The following is a 24227-nucleotide window of genomic DNA, read 5'->3' as shown; positions in this document are numbered from 1 at the left end:
AACAGAAAGATACTGGGACATACAGGTTTCTATATTCAGCCAAGCTATAAAAGCCTGCTCTCTGCAAAACACATCTATCTATCTATCAACCTATCTATCAATCTCTGCTATCTATCTCTGGAGGAGAGGGGTCTTGACTCTCCCTCTCTTTCTCTGTCTATCCTTCCCTTTATCTATGGAACACGAAGCTTAGACCATCCCCCTTTTCTCTCTCTCTCTGCCTTTCCCTGAAACTTCACGCTTCCTTCTGGACTCTGTAAGGCAGGGAAACTGCTTTGCTTTCTGCTTAATTGTAAATGCTTCATTGTAATGCTTATAAATATTGCTTTTCTGTAAGCCTATTTCTATAATATATTCTTTATGCAATCACCTCCTGCTGTGCCTATTATTTGATTCTACTCCCTGGTGAAACTTCAGTGAGGGAACTGAACCTGGGACCAGCGTTTGTCAGTACGCCTTTCACTTAACCCCTACCACCATACATTGGGGGGGCCACTAACAAAACTGACACTAGACATCTACAAAAAAGATCATCAAGGTAAGAACCTAATCTTGCTTTCCAGTGCAATGTGTCTAGTAGTCCTGAATGCTAGGGATGTACCAAAGCAGTCCAGAATCTAGGGAAGGACTACTAAGCCTGCCTTCAACACAAAGGATCCAAAAGCAGCATCCTTCCTAGCTGTCACGTCTACTCTATAAAACCTGGGACAATAGTGGCACAGAATCAGACTTCCACAGATTAAAGAGCAAATGTTCACATTTTACAAAGGCAACACTGACACCTACATGCCTTCATACAACAGGCTTCTATAATGACCCCAGAACTGCACAGGTTTATACCTGCTCCACAGGTGATGTCCATTTTTATAAGATATGCATGTGCATGCACACATTTATATGTTCTTCACAACTCTACCCAAATTAAATCCCCAGAAACTCTTATGAGCAGTTCACAGAGAAGTAAGTGCAATCATTTGGTATTTGGTATGCTCTTTTAGTGTGTGCATCTTCATGTAATTTCTAAGAGCCATTTTGTGTGTGTAAAACATGCTTTACAATTATTCTATGTGTATAGGTACTCGGTGAGGAAACAGAAAAACAGAGAAATTATATCATGAAAGTCGTTCCAGGAACATGCACAAGTGAACCAATTCATGATTTTTGCACAAGTATAAACATATGAGTTTGCTATCAGTGTCTTACCACACCAGCCACTCGTGCCAATACATCTTCCCAAGAGATGTAGACCAGCTGCCCTTCCTCATTTTTGACCATGGGCTGGGTCAGTCTCTGCCGTTTCAGTCCATCATAGGCAAACCTAGACAAATAGAAAAACATCAAACTGTGCAGCAAACATGACCAATTCTGTGACAAGTGCTGTGTCTTGCAATAACAGAACTAGGGGTGATGACTGGAAAGGAATACAATCTTTGTATGAGTGGACTTCTATACAAGTTTTATTTCTCAGGCTTTAGATTGTGGGTTGACCCAGTGCTGCAATGGCAATTCTGTGCCCTATCATGTGGAAGACCTGGGTTTGATTTCCAGGTAAACCTTTTCTCCATTCAGGTCAGCCCAGGGTTGAGATGCTGTAGAGGAAAAATTCACAGGGCCTGGTGGTCAGAATTCCAGTCTTCACACAAAGGTTCTACGTTTTACACTAATGACCAAACTGAATTGGCAACAGATTACAAAATAGGGGGGGAGGAGACTCTGGAGAGTTGTGAATGAAACTCCTGGCACTATTTTCCAATTAAACTGGGATCAAAAGGAAACTCAGATCATAATTCCATCATGGTTCCATGTACAGTCACTTTCACTATTATTATTCCCAAATATCGGTGCATGACATATGTGCTCTTTGGGGGCCCAAACAGTAACATCTAAAAGTCCTCTATGTACTTCTCCCTCACACTGACCTCAGATGCAAGAAAGGATATCAATACTGTAAAAATAATGTAACAGGCTCTTTATAGGGGCCTGTTCTCGCCTCCCTTCAGGCACCTCCTGGGGAAGCTATGATCTCCCCCTTCTGCTCCAATGATGTGCTCCTTGCACCAGAAGTCAGTGCAGCAGCTGCAGCTGCTAGCTAAACACCTTGCCCCACATATTAGTGTGTGTGCTAGAGGGTGTTGTGGAAAGAAATAGTACAGAGAGGACGTTTAGATGCCGCCATCTGGGCACCCAAAAGTTTGTTACCACTGTGTATAGGTTCCCAAACAGCAGCACCTCTATGGTAGCACCCAAACAGCAGTGACTAAAAGTTCTGTTTCATTCAAATATTCACATTGTTTCGGAGACACCAAAGAATAATTAAACAAATCATATATATGCACAGAAGGAGACAACTACATATAGGTTCAAGAAATTATTATTTTTTTTTTTTTAAACATTAAAAATTATACTGAGATTTGTAGCTTTGGAAAATTTCCCTAATTCTGACAGAACCAAAAGAAAATACTGTAGATCTTAATTCTTAAAGCTTAGATGACAAAACAGTATAAGGAGGCCTATGAAGGAAGTAGTAAGGGACATCCAGCTTAGATTTGCTCAACCTAAATAAAATGCTTTAAAAAATGTATAGCAAGTTACAGCAAAGAAATAACAGGACAGAAAGTATAGGCTATGTTCTTGAAATAAAAAATAAAAAAGATATTGCCTCAATGACATCAGCTAAGTAGTCTAGCAACATCACCAGCAGAAAGAACACATCCTATCCTATAATCAATCCTATCCTGTAAACCAATCTGATATAAATAAGCTAGAAGTCATACGACAGAAACATGCAGGCAGAGAGTTTCATCTGTACAAAATTCTCCATCATCTATGCTAGTGTTTCTCATCTTCTTCAAGCCAAGTACCCCCTAAGCCTAACAAATACCAGCTGAGTATCCCTGCCCAAGCTCCACCCCAGACCCGCCCCCCCATATGTAACCCAATTTCTTCCATCCATTTTTTCATATACACACAATATAATTTTACTAATACATAATGGTAACTACAAAATTTAAAAAACACAAAAAGCACTGTACACACAGAAAATGTTAATTATCATTTATATTTGGGGAGGTTAAGGCAGATGACTTTAAAATATACAATCAGTAACAACTATAGAAAAATAGACAAATAGAGCAAAATATATACAGCAGATATAAATTCACAAAACTGACACTTTTTGATCACTAAATTGAAAATAAAAGTATTTTTCCTAACTTTGTTGTCTGGTGATTTCATGAGTCTCTGGTTGCATTTCCAATATTTCTTTCTTTCTGCCTCCTGCACGCTTCCTCTCCTCCAGACTTCATTCTCTTCCCCAACCAACATCTCTCTCTCTCTCTCTCTCTCTCTGTGTCGCTCCATGAGCATCCAACTTTTCATCCTCTCTCCTCAACCCCTATTGGCAATATGTCTCCCTCCCTCTCTGTCCATCTGCCTTGAGAAATCCAGGCATCTTTCCCTCCCCCTCTACTGCCATATCCTACATGTCTCCTTCTCTCATCCCCTGAATCATGTAGCATTTTTTGCCATTGCCCACCAGCCCCGTGCCTGTCAGCCTAGAGGCCTCTGGGAGATTATATCAATCTGACCCTGGCATGGGAAGGCAGATAGACCCTTAGTGCAGGGAAACTGTTTTAAGTAGCCCTGATTGATATATTTTAAGTTTCAAGTAGCCCTGATTGAATCATGGCTAGCTAAAAGGTGTTAATGTCTGATTAAGAGGGTGCTTAGGACAATGGTGCACAGATCAAGCCAGAGACTTAATCCCATCACCATGCTTGCAGGTTTTCTCACCCTCCTTTGTCTATTAAATTGACCATTGTCTCAAACAGTTTGCAAGTTCTAAACAGAAAGATACTGGGAGATACAATATTTTCTCTATTCAGAATAAGATTCCAAGGTATAAAAGCCTGCTCTCTGCTCTATCAAGTTATCTCTCTCTTTTTCTATGGAGCTATCAGGAGAGGGGTCTTGGCCCTCTCTCTCTCTTTCTATCTAGCTATCTCTTGGCTCTTGGCTTGGCACTCTGGTTCCCCCTCTCTCTGTCTATCCTTCCCTTTATCTATGGAACACGAAGCTTCTTAGAACTGCAAGCTTCTATGTCCCTCTTTGCCTCTGACCTCTGTAAGGCAGTGAGACTGCTTGCTCTCTGCTTAAGTGTAATGCTCTCTGCTTAATTGTAATGCTTATAAATATTACTTTTCTGTAAGACTATTTCTATAATATATTCTTTATATAATCACCCCTGGCTGTGCTTCTTATTTGATTCTATCCCTAATGAAACTTCTGTGAAGGAACTGAACCTGGGACCTGGCGTCTGTTTCAAGTTTCAAGTTTATTCAATATTTGATCAATCGCCTATCAATAATTACTAAGCGATGTACATAAAATATTAATATTGGGTAAACAAGAACAAAATTGAGTAAAAAGATTAAATCTTTAAACATAGACGAAATACTACATGATACATTAGGATGGAGGGGAAAGAACTACATTGTCTGATAGAAAAGGAGGAACAATTAAGGGTAATATACAAAGGGTAGGGGAAAATTAGTTTATTGGGAATAAAAATACATAATTAAATAAAATGAATTATTACTAAAAAGAGCAATTGGCTTTTCAATTAAACATTAAAAGCGTCTTTAAAAAGAAAGCTCTTAAGTTGGCCTTTTCACTTAACCCCTACCACCTAATATTGTGGGTACCACTTTCAAACTGACAATGCCCATTTCTCCTTCTTTTTTATATTTAAGTATTTTTATTGATTTCAATATTATATCAAGTAAACTTGTACAAAAAGCAAATTTAACCACAGCATATCACAATCATATAAATCCATACTTAACAGTGTTAAGCAGATTACAAAAGAAACTATGATGGTAAAATTAGCTCAAGTCCTCATTGGATCCAAGAATTAATTGTGAGAAAACATTAAGAAAACAATCAAAGAAGTAATGCAACTCCTATAAATTGGAAAGGAAGTTACTATTTTCTTTAGAGTTTAACCTTGAGTTTTTTCTTTGTCCAGACGGGACATCGCCAGAAAATTAGTTAAATGTTGAGGTTCAAAGAATACATATTTAATTGAATGGTAACGGACAATGCACTTATAGGGATGTCTCAAATAAAATGTAGCCCCTAATGAAGAAAATCACGTCTACGTTTTTGCGTTTCCCTTGTAACATCAGGGAACATTTGAATTTTACAACAAAGAAATTCCTTTTGTTTATTCTTTAGAAATAGTCTCAATAACCAAGACTTATCAATAGAGAGAGCCAAAGTGGCTACTAATGTTGCAGGTGTTACTACTTCCTTATCTGACTTCTCCAAAATCTCAGTAATATTCAATACTTGTCCTTCAATAGGCTCAGGTTGCTGTTGATGCGGAGTTTTACTGGGGAGATAATAAACTTGAGCAAATGGTGGAAGGTTACCTTCAGGTATTTTCAAAATTTCTGATAAATATCTCTTAAGCATATCTCTAGGAGTTACCATGGTTATTCTTGGAAAATTTATCTATCTCAAATTATTGCTACATGCCTGATTCTCTAAAGACTCCACTTTTCTTCTAAGGTTCAAATTGTCTTCAATTACAGTTTCCTGGAGTTGTTTTATTGAAACTATATCCTGCTGAGTCTTTTGAAGTAAATTATTATAAGAAGTCATATCCAATTTTAATTTTCCCAGTTCTTCTGAATGGTGGATAAGTTTGTTTTCAATCTGTTGGAAATTGGGACTAATTACCTTCACAAAATTTGCTACCAGGTCCCATAGGGCTTCTAAGGTCACCTCAGCAGGTCTATCCCAAATAGTAGTTTGTATTGTAGTACAGAGACTCTCAACTTCCTTTGGATGTTCTGGTTTCTGTTCCCTCTGGTTCAGTCCTCCTCCAGTTGTTATGGACCCCATAGCGTCTTCTTTGGAGATTACATAACCGGGGTCTCCATTTTCAAGCTTCCCAAAGTTAGATTATCTGCCTCTGGGGAAAGTAATTCCCCTTTCTCCAGGGTTTCCTGACCCCTGGGTGAGCTGGCCAACTGTGGTGGAGGAGGCGGTGCTCTGACATCCGGGCTAAGAGTGGTGTCTAGCCCAGGAGGAGTCCTGTCGGTCTCACCAACACCGGAGATCTTCAGCGGGCTTATAGCAGCCGGATCCACTGGAGCAGCTCCCTGCATCCTCCGAAGAAGTTGCTCAATATTGCCAAGGGACGGCACCCCAGAGCACCGTGAGGCGCCAGCAGTGCTCCTGCCTCTCACCTTCGGCATCGCAGGTACGTCCAGGCCGGGAACAGCAGTTTTCAGCCGAAAATCATTCAGGAAGAAGCACTTCAGTTGGGAGCTTGTACCCAATCGCCTAGGCTTCGGCCATCTTGGATCACGTTAGCGCCCATTTCTCCTTCTATCACCCCTCTCTAGCACATCTCTCCCTCCATTCTATCACCCTTCTCCAGCACATCTCTCCCTCCATTACTATGTCCAACATTCCTCTCCCCTGCATATCCTTCAATCTGTCCTTCTACACCATCATATCCAACACTTCTCACTCTCATCCTTCTATTCCCCATGCATCTCTACCTCACTCACTCTATGCCCAATTTTCCTTTCTTCCTTTCCCCATGTGCACCATATCTCACTCAAATATGCCCAACCATTCTCACTTTCTATTCCCTCCCCCCTATGTCCCAAGTTAGTGCCCCTTCCTCTTTCCATTGTGTGTTCCATGCTCATGCTCCCCTTTCTTTCTATGTCGAGTTTGTGCCCCTCCCCCCAAAGCTGGCCTGTCCACAGAAGCCGCAGGCATCACCAGGGATCCCTGCCTGCCCCCCCCCTGAAGCCGCCGCTGCCAGGGATCCCTCCCTGCATAAGCACCCCACACCCCCGAAACCAACCCTGCCACCAAGCCAAACTGACATGCTTCATCCCCTCTCCAACAGCAACTCAGCACCAGCTCACAAGCCTTCCTCCCGAAGTCAATTCTGACGTCTGAGAGACAGTTCCGGGCCAGCCAGGCAGCAATTAGCTGGCCCGAAACCTTCTTTCCGACGTCAGAATTGACTTTGGGGGGAAGGCTTGTGAGTGGTTGCACACGCCATGGCCCATTCCTATGCGGAGTTGCTGCTGGAGGGGGATGAAGCTTATCGGCTCAGCGAGGTGGCAGGGTTGGCTTTGGGGGTGAAGGGTGTGCATGCAGGGAGGGATTCCCGTCAGTGGCAGCTTCAGCGGGGGGCAGGCAGGGATCCCTGGTGGCGGCCAGGCCGCATACCCCCAACAGGCGACCCGCGTATCCGTACTGCATGTTGAGAAACACTGATCTATGCAATGATAGTAAAAGGTCCCATGGTAAAATGAAGATTGAACAAATACTCAATTAAAAAAAAGACAATCATGGTGTGCCTTGTAGATACATACACAAAACCTATAATTTTGATAAGAATGCACCTTCTGTCAGAATTATTCAGAATCTTAAACAGCTCCTATCCATGCTAACCTGGTTTTATCAGAGATCCATTCTTCATTGATGTCTTCATGCATCTTAGGCAAAATCCTCATCACTTCTCCACCCCTTGTACTAACGACAATGTTACTTCCTACAGCGTCCAACACATCAATGGACTCTGTCTTCCTGAAGGACGAGAATAGAACAATACAGTTTCACCTCAGACTCTCATAAAATGGGGATCAGTGACAATTTTGTTATATCTGGGGAAGGAGCAGAGAGATGGGAAGCCATGCTACTAACATCGCCCATTACTTAATTTCCAAGTTTATCCAGCACTTGCTATTTCGCTCATCATGAAAAATGTTGAAGCGGCTTATTGAAAGATTAGATTCTTACCTCTGTTAATCTTCTTTCTTGTAAATCCATGCTCTATTGCTGGACAAGTGGGTTATGCAAATCCATTTGCTAGACAACTTGTAGGAAACTCATTTACTAAACTTTTTAGACCTTCCCCTCTTACCTCAGGAATTCAGTTGCTTTCCTACAAGCTAGACAGTAGGAGCTAGTTTTTTTTTTTTCGTGTTTATTTTTCTTTAAACTCATTCTTTTTGTTCATGTGTTGCGTCTTCATGCTGCAGAGGTTCCCAGTAGGGACAACTCTGGCTGTGGGAGATCATAGACTTTGAGGACAGCCTGCACTTTCTGATCGGGGTTCAGGGACCATTCTCTTGGGAGCTAGCTAACCCCAGGTTTGTCCACTAGTGGGAGATGCATAACTCACTTGTACAAGAATAGAGCAGGATTGTACAAGAAATTTCTATTAGATAGCACAAAGAAAAAAGGAGAAAAAAAAGGTGGGAGGAAACAGATATGACAGTAAGAAAGTGGGGAGAAAAGAACTACAATAATGGATAGGAAAAGTAGAGAACAAAGGTCAGTAAAGGGAGGGAAAAGGGATGTTTCTCAGCAGTCTCACAGGTTCCCAGGCTGGGGGAAGAATAGAGTCAAGTGTGAATAAAGGTAAGATCAGTTTCGAATTTTTGAAGAGAGATCTGAAGATGTGAGGGTAAGGAGTTCCATAGTGTGGGACCAATTATGGAGAAGACTATGTTGCGAGTGTAGTCATACATGATCTGTCTGAAGGAAGATTTAACTAAGAGGTACTATTGGGCAGAATGAAAGGAACGAGAAGGCTGGTAAATGGTAGTCTGTATCTTGAAATAAGGAGCAAGATCTTGTATTTGATTCTTTGAGTAATTGGGAGCTAGTGTGCATGGGGTTACATGATCAATTGCCAGGAACCAGTGATCATCTTGAAGGCAGTATTTTGAAGCAGCTGGATATCATACAAGTCTTTTTGCCTCAGACCTTTATAGAGTAAGTTATACTAATTGAGTTGTGCAAGCACAAAAGAGCATGTCATTTGAAAAGCAGGGGGGATGCAATACTGATCGAACTGAGCTTTATCAGCCATAGCTTAAAGAAAATGTGCTGAACTAGAAAGGATATTTATAGACTGAAGTTGGAGGCATGGACAAAGTAGACACCTATAATTCTTAATGAGGGGACCATGGGGATTAAAGTATCACAGAGGAGTAGAAGTGTAGGCAGGGCCAACAGGGGGAGGTGGGGGGAGGGACTCAAGTTCTGTCTGGAGAGCAAAAAAGGGACCAGAAAAAAGTCATTAATTAGATCCAACAGGCCCTAACTATCAAAAGGGAAGACTGCACAGGCTTACACCTCCACCTGCTGGAGACTGAGAACAGACTGATTGCAGATGGAACTGCACAGCCCACTTGTACTAATGCCAAAAGTCAGTGCCTCAGTCTCCACCGGCTAGCAGAGGAACGTAAACTCATCCATTCTGTGCCAGTCAGGAGGTACGCTAAAGAAGTTTATTTAAAGCAAAAGTTCAGATCAGCAAAAAGATTTCTCATCTAATATAAGCAGGTCTCTTAAATTACTTCATTCACACTGATAGGCAGAAAACCTCCTTAATTTCTGAGAGGATCAGCTCACACTCTGCATACCTGGTCTCCCAGGGACGAGCAGTGAAGGCATAAGGCTTGGATGTCAGGGCTCCAACTGGACAGATGTCAATGATGTTCCCCGAGAGCTCAGACATGAACATTCTTTCAACATATGTGCCAACTTGCATTTCGTTACCTCTACCTGTAGTTCCCAGCTCATCGACCCCAGCAATCTCACTTGCAAACCTAGAAAATGAAAAATGCACACAATATTTAATCTGGTAAAGCCACACCGGTAGCACCGAACACAAAGCAGAGTGTTTTTTGTAATAAGCTGGAAATTAGATGCAATTTATAAGAGTTCTCCCTTTTATTTACTCAGTTCCTGCTCTTCAGATATTATGAGAATGCTTTATAAAGCCTCAGACCTTTGACTATGCTGCCTGGCCAAATAATATGCATTTTCTCCAGAAAAGAAATTAATTTAGAACTCAAGAGTCTGTTGCCAATAAAATTGTTTAAAAAATTGTTTTAATCTTTACTTTTTCTTTGGTAAATCAAAATTTTAAGGTAAATATAAATTATATGCAGCTATACTTTTCAGAAATTTAAATGTAATACAAAATAATACAAGAAAAATTTGCTTTAAAAAATTAAAAACAAAGACACTGAATTGGGCTAGGAAGGAATAGCATGGAGCTTAACCAGTCTGCCAAGCCTTTCCCTCCTAGACCAAAGGCTAGGCTCCATATCACAAATTTTATAGCCCCTTTCCATCTGTATTTTGTCAAAGTCAATTTATTGCTTTGGTCCCATGCTAATCAAATTCAATTATTCAATTCCTCTGTTCCTCTGGCCCCAATGTGAAAATATCTGCTCATATCTAAAGGAATTTTATGGCTCCTTACTGTGGGAACCTGAACCTTCTTTCCTCCCCCATCTCTGGTTTATTTGTAAAAACATGTGTCTGGCTCATAAATCTTCCTTAAAGGCGGTAAAAATATGATGTGCCATGGGGCCCTCACTTTACTTTCACAGGCCTTCAGAGATTCCCTGTTCTCTGTATTTCCAAGATAAGCATGACCAGAGTGCTAAATATATAGTACCAATTATTAATAATTTTCAATCCTCTGAAGCAACCCGCTCTACACTTCTCCCTCGGTATCCACGGGGAGTTAGGGGCAGAGCCGGCCCACTAATATTTTAAAAACACGAATAATATTCAGGCCGGTTTTGCCCCTAACCCCCCCCCCCTCCCCGGCTATTTTAAGCCTTGTAAGCCCCCACTTAAGCCTTACCTGGTGGCCTAGCGGGTTTTCAGGGCAGGAGCAATCTTCCCACACTCCTGCCCCGTGCAGATTGCTCACAGGAAATGGCTGCCTTGAGCTCCTGTAGTCTCTTGAGCCATTTCCTGTGAGCGATCTGTACGGAGCAGGAGCATGGGAAGATCGCTCCTGCCTCGAAAATCTACTGAAACCATGGATTCGGAGAGGGAAGTGTAATCTGTAATACCTCTGGACATGTCCAGAAATTCTCTTCTGTAATCCGCCTTGAACCGCAAGGTAATGGCGGAATAAAAATCATGTAATATAATATAAGGGCTTTCTTCTCCCGGCTCACCTTCTAGCCCCCTAAGGGCTCAGCGGACCATACCACCCCCAAAATTAAAATGAAAAAAAAAAAAGGCTCACTCCCAATCGGCTCCTTTTTCTCTCTTCTTACTGGTCTATTTACTTTTGTTTTACATTTCTGCTACCTAGCAGCCTCAGATCAGCCCCTGTAGTCTCCACTAATTTTCATCATGAAGCCACCTCCTTGGTTCTATCTTCTCTTACTCTGCTCACTTCTCAATACCACTCACTGCACAAAACCTCTCTCCCCCAATACACCTGATTCCACTAATGTTAGTGAGATCTGCCCTGGCCTCAGAATCCCCGTGCAGATGCGTACCAGAAATTACCCCTTTTAAAAAAAACCCTTGAGGCGTCAACTATGCTTCTTTAAAGCCTGTACCTACTGCCAATTTGTCCAACCTTACCTCTGACTCCCTCAGTCCAGTCCCAACAATGTATTGCAATACCAGATCAGCATGTAACAAGACTCAAATATTAAATGATTTACTTGGAGATTCTGATCCTGGATTCCTGTGCATTACAGAATCATGGATTGAAAAAGACGATCTATTTACACAAAATGAACTCTGTTCCCACGGCTATCAAGGCCTCTTCTCGACCAGAAATAGCCAGAAAGGAGGAGGCCTTGCACTTCTCTACAAATCATTCTTTGACGTTCAGCTCCTCAAAAAGGATAGTGACACACCACTAGAATATATGCTAGCCTCAGTCAATGATGAGCTCCATTATCACCCACTGGGCATTTTGCTATTATATCGTCCACCAATCCCTTGGAATAAATCCTCCAAACTCGTTTGAGACCATAACAAGCGCTTTCCTAAAATTTCAAAGATTACTGATTATTGGTGATATCAATCTCCACCTTGACGATAACACCAACAAGGATGCAAAGGAATTCAACAACTTTCTCACCTCTCTAGGCTTTCCCTCTCCAACTCATGAAAAGGGGCACACCCTAGACATCATTAGTTTCCTCGACCTTACAGACTACAAAACTCTAGCTGAAGGTGTTCGCTGGGAACATTTCCCTTGGTCTGACCATTTTCTAGGTACCTTCTGTCTCCCCATTTTCATGTCTCACCTTGGGGTTCAACCCCGCGCCACAAAATCTATTACCTTTCGTAAAAAAATTGCAAGTGAACAGTTCTGGACCCAATTTTACATTATATTACATTAGGGACTTCTATTCCGCCTATACCTTGCAGTTCAATTTCTCAACCAGTTTTCCTTTTGTCCCAAACCTGATTCCCCAGAAACCAACTGGCACAACTGGGTAAACCTCTCTGAGTCTACATAGTGCTCTCTTGCCCCTCTATCTACTAAAATGGTTTCCTACTCCCGTAAGGCCCCCTGGTATCTTCCGTACCACAGAGAACTAAAGCAGAAATGCCGAGTACTGGAAAATTGAAATGGAAAAAATCTAAATCCCCAGCAGATAGACAGTCCTGGAGGGACAGTATCAAGTTCTACAATACAGTACTAAAAAAAGCAAGGAAGAATTTCTACGGTGACAAAATCACCAGATCCAATAACCAAAGCAGCACACTGTTTAACATCTGGAACTCCTTAACCTCTAAAAATGACCTCTATTCTCTCCTCCTCTCCAGCAGTGGACGACCTAGCAAAATTCTTCAACGAAAAGGTTGCTACTATAAGAAGCTCTTTTCCATCAGCAGTCACTTACAATTCTCTGGTGCCCAGTGACACTAACCCTATCCCAGTAGGCAGATCCTGGACAGTCTTTGAGCATGTATCAGAAGCCCAGGTCTCTAAACTGTGCCACAAATTAAGATCCTGCAAATGTGCCCTGGACCTGTTCCCTTCCTACCTTTATGAGAAAATTCTCACGCAGGCTATTTCATCTCTCACCAGACTTATCAACTCAGCCTTACTATCTGGCCTATTTTCCGTACAAATGGGACAGACTGCCCTGACACTACTACTGAAAAAAAGCTGATCTAGACCCATCCTCCCCTTCCAGCTATCGTCCTATAGCAAATATTCCTCTCCTGACCAAAATGCTCGAGGCTGTTATATCCACTCAACTCTCATCTTACTTAGAGAGATTCTCCATTCTATTACCTTGCCAATATGGCTTCAGACCCAATTTCAGCACTGAATCCCTGCTGGCCTCTTTAATCTCAAAGATTCAACAACTTCAATCTCGTAATAAGTTTACTATCCTACTACAATTCAATCTATCTACGGCCTTTGATGTTGTCCACCACGATATCCTAATTTACCAATTTTCTGAGATAGGCATTGATTTCAAAGTCTTAGACTGGTTCTCGAAATGTTTACGATCCCGCTCTTACACTGTTAACATGAATGGAACCATGTCTTCTCCTTGGAGACCGCTATGTGGTGTTCCCCAGGGATCACCCCTGTCCCTATTCTTTTCAACATTTATATGTCTTCAGTGTTCTCCCCAGAAATGTTTTCCAGCCGGGTGGCATGAAAAAGTAGCCGGGTGGGGTGGGATGTGGAAATTTGGTGGTGGGGAAAATTAACCCCCTCTTTTACTAAGGCACGCTAGCGTTTTTAGAGCACGCAAACCCCCGACACTATGCGGGAAAACTAACGCCAGCTCAATGCTGGAATTAGCGTCTAGCGCGCGTGCTAAGCGCAAGCTAAAACCACTATCGCAACTTAGTAAAAGGAGCCCTAAATGTGTACTATTTTTATTAGTTAATTATTATTATTATTATTATTTTCCAATGCTCAATATGACTTCCTTTTAAAATGATCCCCAAAAAAAGTTAATCTACCGAAAACTATAAACCATTAAATATAATGGTGGTTTTATAAATGAAGGAAAGATCTCAGAGTTGCCACTCCCAGGATAATATTATTATTGTCCAAAAGGGAATTGTGGCTTGTGGTATCTTTCATTGATCAACCTTCATTATTAATTTATAGTAATTGAATTATTCTTTAAATCCACTTTAAAAATTGTTAATTATTAAATATTACCACTCTAAACTATTTACTTATATTCTTTAAGGAGTATTTATCCTATATATTTTTAGCTATTGTTAGTAATTTGTAATTTTTCTTTAAAATCCAGCATAGACTGGCCAAAGTGACGCTGATTAATAAAAAGGGTTCCAGAGGTGATCATGGAAATTATAGACCAGTGAGTCTGATGTCAGTGCCGGGCAAAATGGTAGAGACTATTATAAAGAACAAAATGACAGAACATTTATATAAGCATGGATTAAAAAGCCAACATGGATTTAGTCAAGGCTATCTTGCCTCACCAATCAACTGCATTTCTTTGAAGGGGTGAATGAACATAGTAATAAAGATGAGCTAGCTGATATTGTGTATTTAGATTTTCTAAAGGCATTTGACAAAGTACGTCTTGAAAGACTTCTGAGAAAGTTAGAAAGTCTTGGGATAGAAAGTAATGTCCTATTATGGATTAAGAACTGGTTGAAGATCGAAAACAGAGAGTAGGTTTACATGGTCAATATTCTCAATGGAGAGATAGGGGTAAATGGGTTCCCCAAGGTTCTGTGCTAGGACCGCTGCTTTTTAACGTATTTATCACTGACACCATTTTCATACCCACCATTCAAAGGCACTCATCGCAAAAAGCTATATGATAACCTCCTAGCAACGCATGCAGCAAAACTCGAACCCTCCATCACCAGATTGTTAACCACAACATCTGACTTCAAAGCATTCCGTAAAGAAATCAAAACACTGCTGTTCAAAAAGTATATACAATCTAGCTAATTTCCCTCTCCTCTTCCCCACTTACCCCGACCATGCTCTGCTCACTCCCTGGCACCATACCCTCAATCGACCAATAAAAAAAAACAAACCCCAAACAAAACAAAAAAAACAAAAATGAAATGCCAAGAAAGCTACCTGAAACCTAAATTATCCTACCGAAACCGACTATCTACCAACATAAGGAAACAGAATACTTGCTATGTAACCTGATTTATCTTCCAATGTTATTAAGTCTATACCCTCAATCTGTTATTAAGTCTATACCCTCAATCTGTATTCTCCAATGTCACATACCCTCCTGGAAATGTCCAGTTCTCTTCTTATGTAATCCGCTTTGAACCGCAAGGTACAAGCGGAATAAAAATCACTAATGTAATGTAATGTAATCTAGAGATAGGAATAACTAGTGAGATAATTAAATTTGATGATGACACAAAGTTATTAAATTGAAGTGGGTTATGAAAAATTACAAGAGGACTTTGTGAGATTGGGTGATTAGGCATCAAAATGGCAGATGATATTTAATGTGAGCAAGTGCAAAGTGATAAATGTGGGAAAATGGAATCTGAACTATAGGAGTCACTGCCCAGGAAAAGGATCCAGATGACATTGCTAAGGATATGTTGAAACCTTCAACTCAATGTGCAGGGGCAAATAAGAAAGCAAATAAAATGTGAGGAATCATCAGGAAAGGAATGGAAAACAAAGATGAAAATGTTATAATGACCTTGTATCAATCTATGGTAAGACCGCACCTTGAATACTGTGTGCAATTCTGGTCACCAAATCTCAAAAAAGATATGTTGGAATTAGAAAAGATACAGAGAAGGGTGATGAAAATGATAAAAGGGATGGAACGACTTCTGTATAAGGAAAGTCTAAAATGGCTAGGGCTCTTCAGCTTTGAGATGAGACGGCTCAGGGGTGATATGATGAAAAGTTAGATATGAATCACTTGTTTACTCTTTCCAAAAATACTAGGTGGAATGTGATGAAGCTACTAAGTAGTACAGTATATTTAAAACAAACTGGAGAAAATATTTCGTCACACAACATTTAATTAAACTCTAAAATTCGTTGCTGAAGAATGTGGTGAAATCAGTTAGCTTAGCAGGTTTAAAAAAGGTTTGGATAATTTCCTAAAAGAGAAGTCCATAGGCCATTATTGAGATGGCTTGGGGAAATTCACTGCTTATTCCTGGATAAGAAGCATAAAATCTGTTTTACTTGGGACCTGGGTTGGCCACTGTTGGAAACAGATTACTGGGTTTGATGGACATTTGGTCTGTCCCAGAGTGGCAATTTTTATGCTCTTAAGATGTGGATGGCAGGGACAGTCAAACACTCCTTCCTCAAGGCAATATCACTCAAACTATACAAACTGGCCTTTCCCCCTCTTCAGGCATATGTAGAAAGAAACTGCACAATTCAACGTTTGCATACCAGGGACCCAGGGCTTAGAATGGTCTTCCCCTTCACCTGCGACAACAATGCCAGTACAAAACCTTCAGAAAGAACCTTGACCCATCTTTTCTCCTTGGACCTATAGTGAAATCCCAGGAGCCCACCCCCTGCCCTTTTCCTCTTACCCAGTCCCTAAATCTTGTTGTAACCTTTTGATTCACCCAATTCTACATCCAATGTACATGTCCTGATCTTAAATCTGTTGTAAACCACAGTGAATCCTAGCGGAAAATTAGAAGAAAATGTATGGTAAGGTATGGACCAGGACAATTGATACTTCTGCACAAAGATAAGTTTGATATAAATTCAATTTTTGCTGATATCAATTGTTATTTGGATTTTCTGTGGAGTTTTCTGACCTGTGATATGTCTTTTTTCTCTAGTTATTGTTTTCTATAGAGGGGTACATCCTGTGATAGTGGACTTATTTTCCACATTTCAGGTGACACCGAGGTCTTTTCTCCACTTTTGTATCGAGGTCTGGTCCTTTTACTTTTTGTTTTTCTGTATTGTTTTTTGAAACAGTTTTGTTGATTTTTGATAGGGCATAATGCTGTAATATAAAATGTTGAAATTATATGTGTTTACTTTGTTATTTTTTGAAATGTTTCAATGAAGAGATTTTAAAAGAAAAAAGGATGGAAAGACACAAGCTCTATGCAATATATATATACACAATCTACAAACACTGGCAGAATACAGATTAATAGGATGGTACCTGATACACCGGGTACACTGGATACACCGAGTCATAATAGTCTTCACTAGCGGACCAATGTTTTTGTCCTCGACTGCACGTTTCCCCTCTAGAAACCGACTTCTGTCACTACCAAACATCATAGACTGGTCCTAGGATGAAAACCCCCCCCAACAAAACACCACAAAATAAAAACAGAAAAGGACTAAACTTATAGTACAATATCACACAGCATTACAAGCAGCATAAATAAAAATAGTACATAATGGCATATGCAGGTCCAGGGGAAGAGCGAAGGGCAGACAGCTGCTGCTATGGTAACTGTTCCTTCTGGCTAACCAGTGGCATGGAGGATAGAAACATAGAAGCATGATGGCATATAAAGGCCAAATGGTTCATCTAATCTGCCCATCTGCAGTAACCATTATCTCTTTCTCTCTCTAACAGATCCCACATCTTCTTGAATTCAGAAAATGATAAAAGGGATGCGACCTATGGTAAGTCTCTATCTCCACCATTTCTTCCTGGAGACTGTTCCATGCATCTACCACCCTTTCTGTAAAAAAAGTATTTCCTCAGATTACTCCGGAGCCTATCACCTCTTAACTTCATGCTAAGCCCTCTCATTGCAGAGTTTTCTTTCAAATGAAAGAGACTTGACTCATGCACATTTACATTACGCAAGTACTTAACCATCTCTATCATATCTCCCCTTTCCCGCCTTTCCACTAAAGTATACATATTGAGATCTTTAAGTCTGTACCCATATGCCTTATTATGAAGACCACACACCATTTTAGTAGCCTTCCTCTGGACTGATTCCATCCTTTTGAAGATGTGGTCTCCAGAATTGTACACAATATTCTAAATGAGGTCTCACCTGAGTCGTCTACAGGGACATTAATACCTCCATTTTCCTACTAGCCATACCTCTGCCTATGCACCCAAGCATCCTTCTAGCTTTCACCGTCACCCTTTCAACCTGTTTGGCCACCTTTCACTTTTCTAGTAACTTTGGAAACCGTTCTTCAAGATCTCCTCAGCGCACCACAGAGAGTTCAACATCAGTGTCCCCTGAGGAAGGTGTTGTTCACGTGCTGAAACCTGGATCCTTGTCAGGGCCATCTGTTTAAATAAAGACTCTTTCATTGGCTGATAGGATGCCTCCCTTGCCCTTTTGTTGTACTGTCTGCATTCCGAGACTAGGAGTTTCTTCTTTCATTCGTGCACCTTAAGATCATCACATACAATCACACCCAAATCCCGCTCTTCTGTTGTGCACATAAGTTTTTCACCCACTAAACTGTACTGTTCCTTTGGGTTTTTGCAGCCCAAATGCATGACCTTGCATAGCATTACATTTTAGTTGCCACTACTGGTAACATCCCTATCTTCAGAGCGATCTCCATTGACAACTACCCTCTATCGTCTTCTAGTTAACCAGTTCCTGACCCAGTCCGTCACTTTGGGGGCCCATCTCAAGAGCACTCAGTTTATTTATTAAACGTCTGTGTGGTACACTGTCAAAGGCTTTGCTAAAATCTAAATACACCACATCTAGTGTACTCCCTCTACCCACTACTCTGGTCACCCAGTCAAAGAAATTAATCAGATTTGTCTGACAAGACCTACTTCTAGTGAATCCATGTTGCCTCTGGTCCTGTAATCCACAGGATTCCAGAAACGTCACCATCTTACCAGTCATGAGACGAAGACGAATTATCAGCACCAACCATGTCTGGGGAAGGGTGAGGTGTCAGAAACCACTAAGCAAATCAAAATGAAAATTAAAAAAAAAAAAAACACATTACAAAAAGGGCAAACAAATAATGATTAAAGAAGCCAAACTGTGTACCTGAAGATCACATTCTCCTCCCTGATCACAGATGGGACAGTCCAGTGGGTGGTTTGCCAGAAGGAACTCCATCACACCTTCTCTGTTGAAGATATTCATTGTTTAAACCTTTTTTACTGATATCTGGTTTATGAATGAAGCATCTCTACAATTTTCAGAACCAAGCACCACAAAACAAAAAGCATTAACTAAAAACTATGGAGCTCATAATCAAAACTTACACACAATTCTATATGTATTTTTCAAAAATGGGCATTTTTCCACTGCCAACTTTGGGTGTCTAGCACCATAAATCCAAATCAGACTTAAACGTTTCTTTTGATTATGCCCCTCCAGGTGTTTTAATTTTTGCTTTGAAACCTCAGTGAGACTGGCTGCAGACATAATAAAATAAATTCAGCTTCTGGAACAATGTGCTCCCGAATCATTCAACTATATTTTTGTGTGTATAAATCAGTTAAGGTTTGTCTGCTGCTAGCAATACTTGCAAAATTTGGGGGCCATTGATAACATATTGTAATGATTAGACACCTTTTTACACTAAAAGTATAATTGTAATAATGGGAAAGGGGGGATATATTGTTATATTATTGGTTTAATCAATATGTTGAATATATTACATGTATGATATGTTTGATTTACAATAATTGTGGAAAGGGGGGGTGGGGGAGGGGCTTAATATATGTACTGAAAATAATAATAGGAAAGAATTTCAAGTGATGTATATGATTCAATTGATGTAATATTGTACACTTGTTGTATGATGAAAAAATGAATAAAGAAATGGGAAAAAAGACATTAAAAATTTTAAATTAATAGGATAAGATTGAATATGTTTAAAAATGAAGATAAAAGTACAGATTAAGAGATAAATTTATCAAATAATATTGTCTTGATTTATTTTCTTTTTTTAATAATCTTTATTCATTTTAAAATAATTTCAGTAAGTGAAAAACAATAATTAAAACATTTACATTACAGACATCACTTAAAATATTACAATATTCTTACAGACCAAAAACCCTCCCACCCACATTATTCTTTATCATTCAAGAATCTATAGATCTATCATAATTCCGTAATTCACTACATATTTTAAACATAAAATTACACATTTATCCACTTAGACATATTTTAAACTTATAAACCACCCTGCCCCATCCATAATATTTGATTATAACCTATATATTCCTCCCCCCTCCCCCCTGGATATGCAATTCTTCTAACAACAAATGTATAATTATATTAAATCTACAAAAGATGTCAATGGACCCCATATTAGATTAAGTTCAAATTAACAAATTAATGGAAAATCATATAGCAATATCATATGATACGGTATTATTTGGAATGATGATGAGGAAAAATAGTCAAATTTCACCAGAAAATAACAAGCTTTTATTAATAATGACAGGGGTTGCCATTCAACATATAACCAATAATTGGAAGAATTATAATAACCTAAATTATACATTTTGGTGGAATACAATATGTCACATATTTAAAATGGAAAGAACAATAGCAATACAAAGAGGGACATATACTAAATTCATAAAAATATGGGGGCCATTGACAAAATACTGCAATGAATAAATATTAAGATTTCTCTTCTTTTCTTCTTTTAAGTATCTTTTTTATGACGCACATAGAGGGGGGGTAATGAAAAATAATATTTACAAAATATGTTATAATATGTTATACAATATGTATGAATGAAAAATAATAAAAGTGTGGGGGGAGGGAGAGGGGACATAAATATATTTAGAATATGATGTATTAGATATAAAAATGAAAGTTTTTAAAATTCCCTAACTGATCAGTCCCATTTTTTCATATTTATATATGTGACATAAACTTGCCCACCAGAATGCAAAATTGAGACAATCCCAGTTTTTCCAGTTACGTATAATCAATTGTATAGCTAAACTAAACTAAACCTTAAGTTTATATACCACATCATCTCCACGGATCTGGAGCTCGGCACGGTTTACAAGAACTTAAAATATAGGAAGAGAAGGAAAAAAAAGGTTTACATGAACTTATATATAGAAGAGAAGAGTAAGGGGGGATAGAATTACATTTTAATGAAAAGCCAGGTTTTCAGTTGCTTGCGGAATAATTGGAGGGAGCCCAGGTTCTGCAGCGGGGTAGTAAGGTCGTTCCAAAGACCTGTGATTCTGAAGAGAAGGGATTTTCCCAGTTTGCCTGCATAGAAAGCTGTCAGATTATATATTAATAATACTTTCTCAGAGCGTTTTCATCTGGAGAAGAGAGTTAGACAGGGATGTCCCTTTTCTCCTTTGCTTTTTGACATTGTTCTGGAACCCTTGTTGTTGGCTATACAACAGGCAAGGGAGACACAGGGAATTCCTTATGGAGGTCTGGAATATAAGATTTCTGCATATGCAGATGATATCTTGCTTCATTTAAAGAATCCCGATTCAACCATTCCGCATTTACTGGAATTGATTGATAGATTTGGGAAATTCTCTGGATACAAAATAACTTGGAGTAAATTGGAGGTTCTGCCGCTAAATGTACATTGTACAAAAGGATTATTTGAGTCATTCCCATTCCTCTGGAAGGAAGAGGGGATAAAATATTTAGGCATCATGATACAAAAAACTCTGGAAGACACGATGACAGTAAATGAAAAATATTTATTGCTGAAAGTCAAATAAATGTGTGAGCATTAGAACTCATTATATCTTTCTTGGTGAGGGAGAGTCCAAACTGTCAAGATGATGATCTTACCTATAGTTTGCTACCAAATGTGTATGTTACCAGTGTATTTTCAGGGGTCCTTTTATAAGAAGTTAAATGGAATTCTCACCAAATTTATTTGACAGGGTAAAAATGCTAGAATAGCTTTAGTATCTCTGCAAAAACCAACTGTGGTAGGTGGGGTAAATTTCCCAAACTTCTATAGATACCATCAAGCATTTATCATGCGGCAGGGTATGTACTGTATCCTTCCTGAAGTTCTGGTGCATCTCCCGGATTGGGTTTACCTAGAGTGGCAACTTATGTCCCCATTGAGATTGTGTCATGTGTTGAGTATCAAATTACCATGTATTTATAAGGACAATAGTATTCTTCTGTCTACATGGAAAACCTTACAATTCATGAATAATTTAACATCTGAGCCCGATACAACAGTCCACATGTCAATCCTTGTGGTTGAACTTCAAGATTCAAATTGGCGAGTCTAAGATCCTCTGGAAGCATTGGCTGCAGGCAAGTATACGCACGTTAGATGATGTGATATCAAATGGGAAAATACTTGATTTTTCACAACTGCAACAATCATTCGGTATTTCAAAGTCTCAAGTATATAAGTGGTTGCAGTTGAAGCAGGCCAGTCAGAAGGGAATCCTTGATTGGCGCAATTTTAAAAAATCAGTATAGTTTGCCGAGCCTATGCTTCCAGACAGATTTGTTAGGACATCAGGCAGCCAAGTAGTATAAATTAATATCTGAATTTATGAATAAAAAACCAAAAACTTCTCTAAAAGATATTTGGAGCATTTAGATTAAGTAACAAATTTCTGCTACTCAATGGCCACAAATTTAGTCTTGGAGAATAAGATGTACAGCATCAGCATCAATGAAACAAACTTGTTTTTTCTTGTTGCATAGGACTTTTTGGACACCGGTTCGATTGCAGAAGTTAGATAGTTCTAAATCTAACAGATGCTGGCACTGTCATCTTGAAATAGGGACATTGGATTATCTGTTGTTCTATTGTCCTTTAATACTTAATTTTTAGAAATCGATATGGGGACAGATTAATACCATATTGGAGTCATCGATTCCACTGACATATGATGTCATATATGGGATGTTATTAAATCTTAAACCCCCTTTGGACCGATATAAAAGCAGACTGCTCCTTATTATGACCGGGATAGCCATGCAGATGGTCACTCGCAACTGGAAAAATTATGATCGCCTTAATTTTCCTTTCTGGCAGGCAAATTTATGCTTATGCTATAGATGCGAGACGATAATTGCTGATATGTTGGGGCATAGTAATGTATTTAAATTGGTGTGAGGCCCATTGACGTCTTTTATCACTTCATCATTGTCTCTTATCTTTACTTTTTGTAAATTTCTACACACATCCAGGGTAGGGTTGGAAGTTGAGTGGGAAGGGTTACTTCTTTGTTGTACTCCTTGTTTTAATATATATATATATATATATATATATATATATATATATATATATATATATATATATATATATATATATCATCTAATATAATAAAACGGTAAGCCACGCATGCGCACTTCCTATGCGTGCGTCCGTCTTCCGTGAGCAAGTGCGCATGCGTGGCTTACGGACTGGCCTAGCTCAGCCTCTTCAGACAACGCCGCTCCTCCTCTTCGGGCAGCAGGCTCCTCTCACGTGCCCAGCGCCGCTGCTCGGACAGAGCTGCGGCGCCGATCGCCTCCACCACTCGGGCAGCCAGCCGCCGATCTCCAGCGGGCGGGGTATCGGAGGAGAGGGATCGCAGCCACTCAGCGCCCCCACCGAGGAGCCCAGCAACTTTCCGCCCGGCCTCTTTAACTGACCCCGCCGCCCGGTGGCGATTCCAGCAGCGTGTGCAACAGTCTTCACACGCTGCTTCGGGCCCTTCTACTGCCCTGACTTGCTCTGCCGCATCTCTGATGATGTCATCAGAGACGCGGCAGAGCAAATAAGGGCAGTAGAAGAACCCGAAGCAGCGTGTGAAGACTGTTGCACACGCTGCTGTAATCACCAGGTTTGTAGTTGGCCCCGCGGGAAGGGAAAGTGGGGTAGAGGAAACGCTAATGCTGCTGCACAGGGAACTGGTGTGGGGGGAGGGAAATGGAGGGGGAGGAAATGCTGCTTTGGACAGACAGACAGACAGAGGGAGGAAGGGAGACAGAAAGAAAAGAAGAAAGACACGGGCAGGGAGATACATAGAAAGACAGACAGACAAAGGGGGCCAGGGACAGAGACAGAAAGAAAGAAAGCGGGAGTCGCGTCAGGGGGGGTGCCGGATGTGGCAGAGGGAACTTTTCCAATGGGTGCAACTGGGCGGCTGTCGGGAACCTCTGATCAGGGGCAGAGCAAGGTAAGTGTATCATAGGGATAAGAAGGAGGAGGGGGGAGAAAAAGGAAGGGATGCCTACTGCTGGATAGGGGGAGAAGGAAAGAGGTGCTGATGGACAGCGGGGGTGACGAAAAAGGAACAGAGGCCTAATGTTGGACAGGGGGAGAAGGAAAGAGGTGCTGTTGGACAGGGGGAGGTAAAACAAAGAGAGAAGGGCTGCTGCTGCATAAGGAGAGCAGTGAAGGGGTAGTAGTGGACACAGGGGAGGTAAAAGGAAGGGAGAATCGACAGGAGGAGCAGGCAAGGGGTGGTGATGGGCAGCCAAGGAAAAAGAAAGAAAGCGGCTAA

General features: G+C 40.3%; 1 protein-coding gene across 2 annotated transcripts in view; it reads right to left on the bottom strand.

Annotated features, from left to right (window-relative positions):
* Positions 1–24227, bottom strand: part of NDUFS1 (NADH:ubiquinone oxidoreductase core subunit S1) — a 178254-nt gene that overhangs the window by 96277 nt on the left and 57750 nt on the right. For both annotated transcript variants that reach the window (XM_033944300.1, XM_033944299.1), the window contains exons 6-10: positions 18799–18880; positions 16965–17095; positions 9468–9653; positions 7486–7620; positions 1204–1318 (exon numbers count right to left, since the gene is read on the bottom strand). In XM_033944300.1, coding sequence (XP_033800191.1) covers positions 1204–1318; positions 7486–7620; positions 9468–9653; positions 16965–17095; positions 18799–18880 — 649 coding nt within the window. The remainder of the gene's footprint in view (positions 1–1203; positions 1319–7485; positions 7621–9467; positions 9654–16964; positions 17096–18798; positions 18881–24227) is intronic.

Source organism: Geotrypetes seraphini, chromosome 5, assembly GCF_902459505.1.
Source record: "Geotrypetes seraphini chromosome 5, aGeoSer1.1, whole genome shotgun sequence".
In the NCBI taxonomy this organism is placed as follows: Eukaryota; Metazoa; Chordata; class Amphibia; order Gymnophiona; family Dermophiidae; genus Geotrypetes; species Geotrypetes seraphini.
Note: the sequence above shows the minus strand (reverse complement) of the source record. Positions and strands in the feature narration are given on the sequence as shown.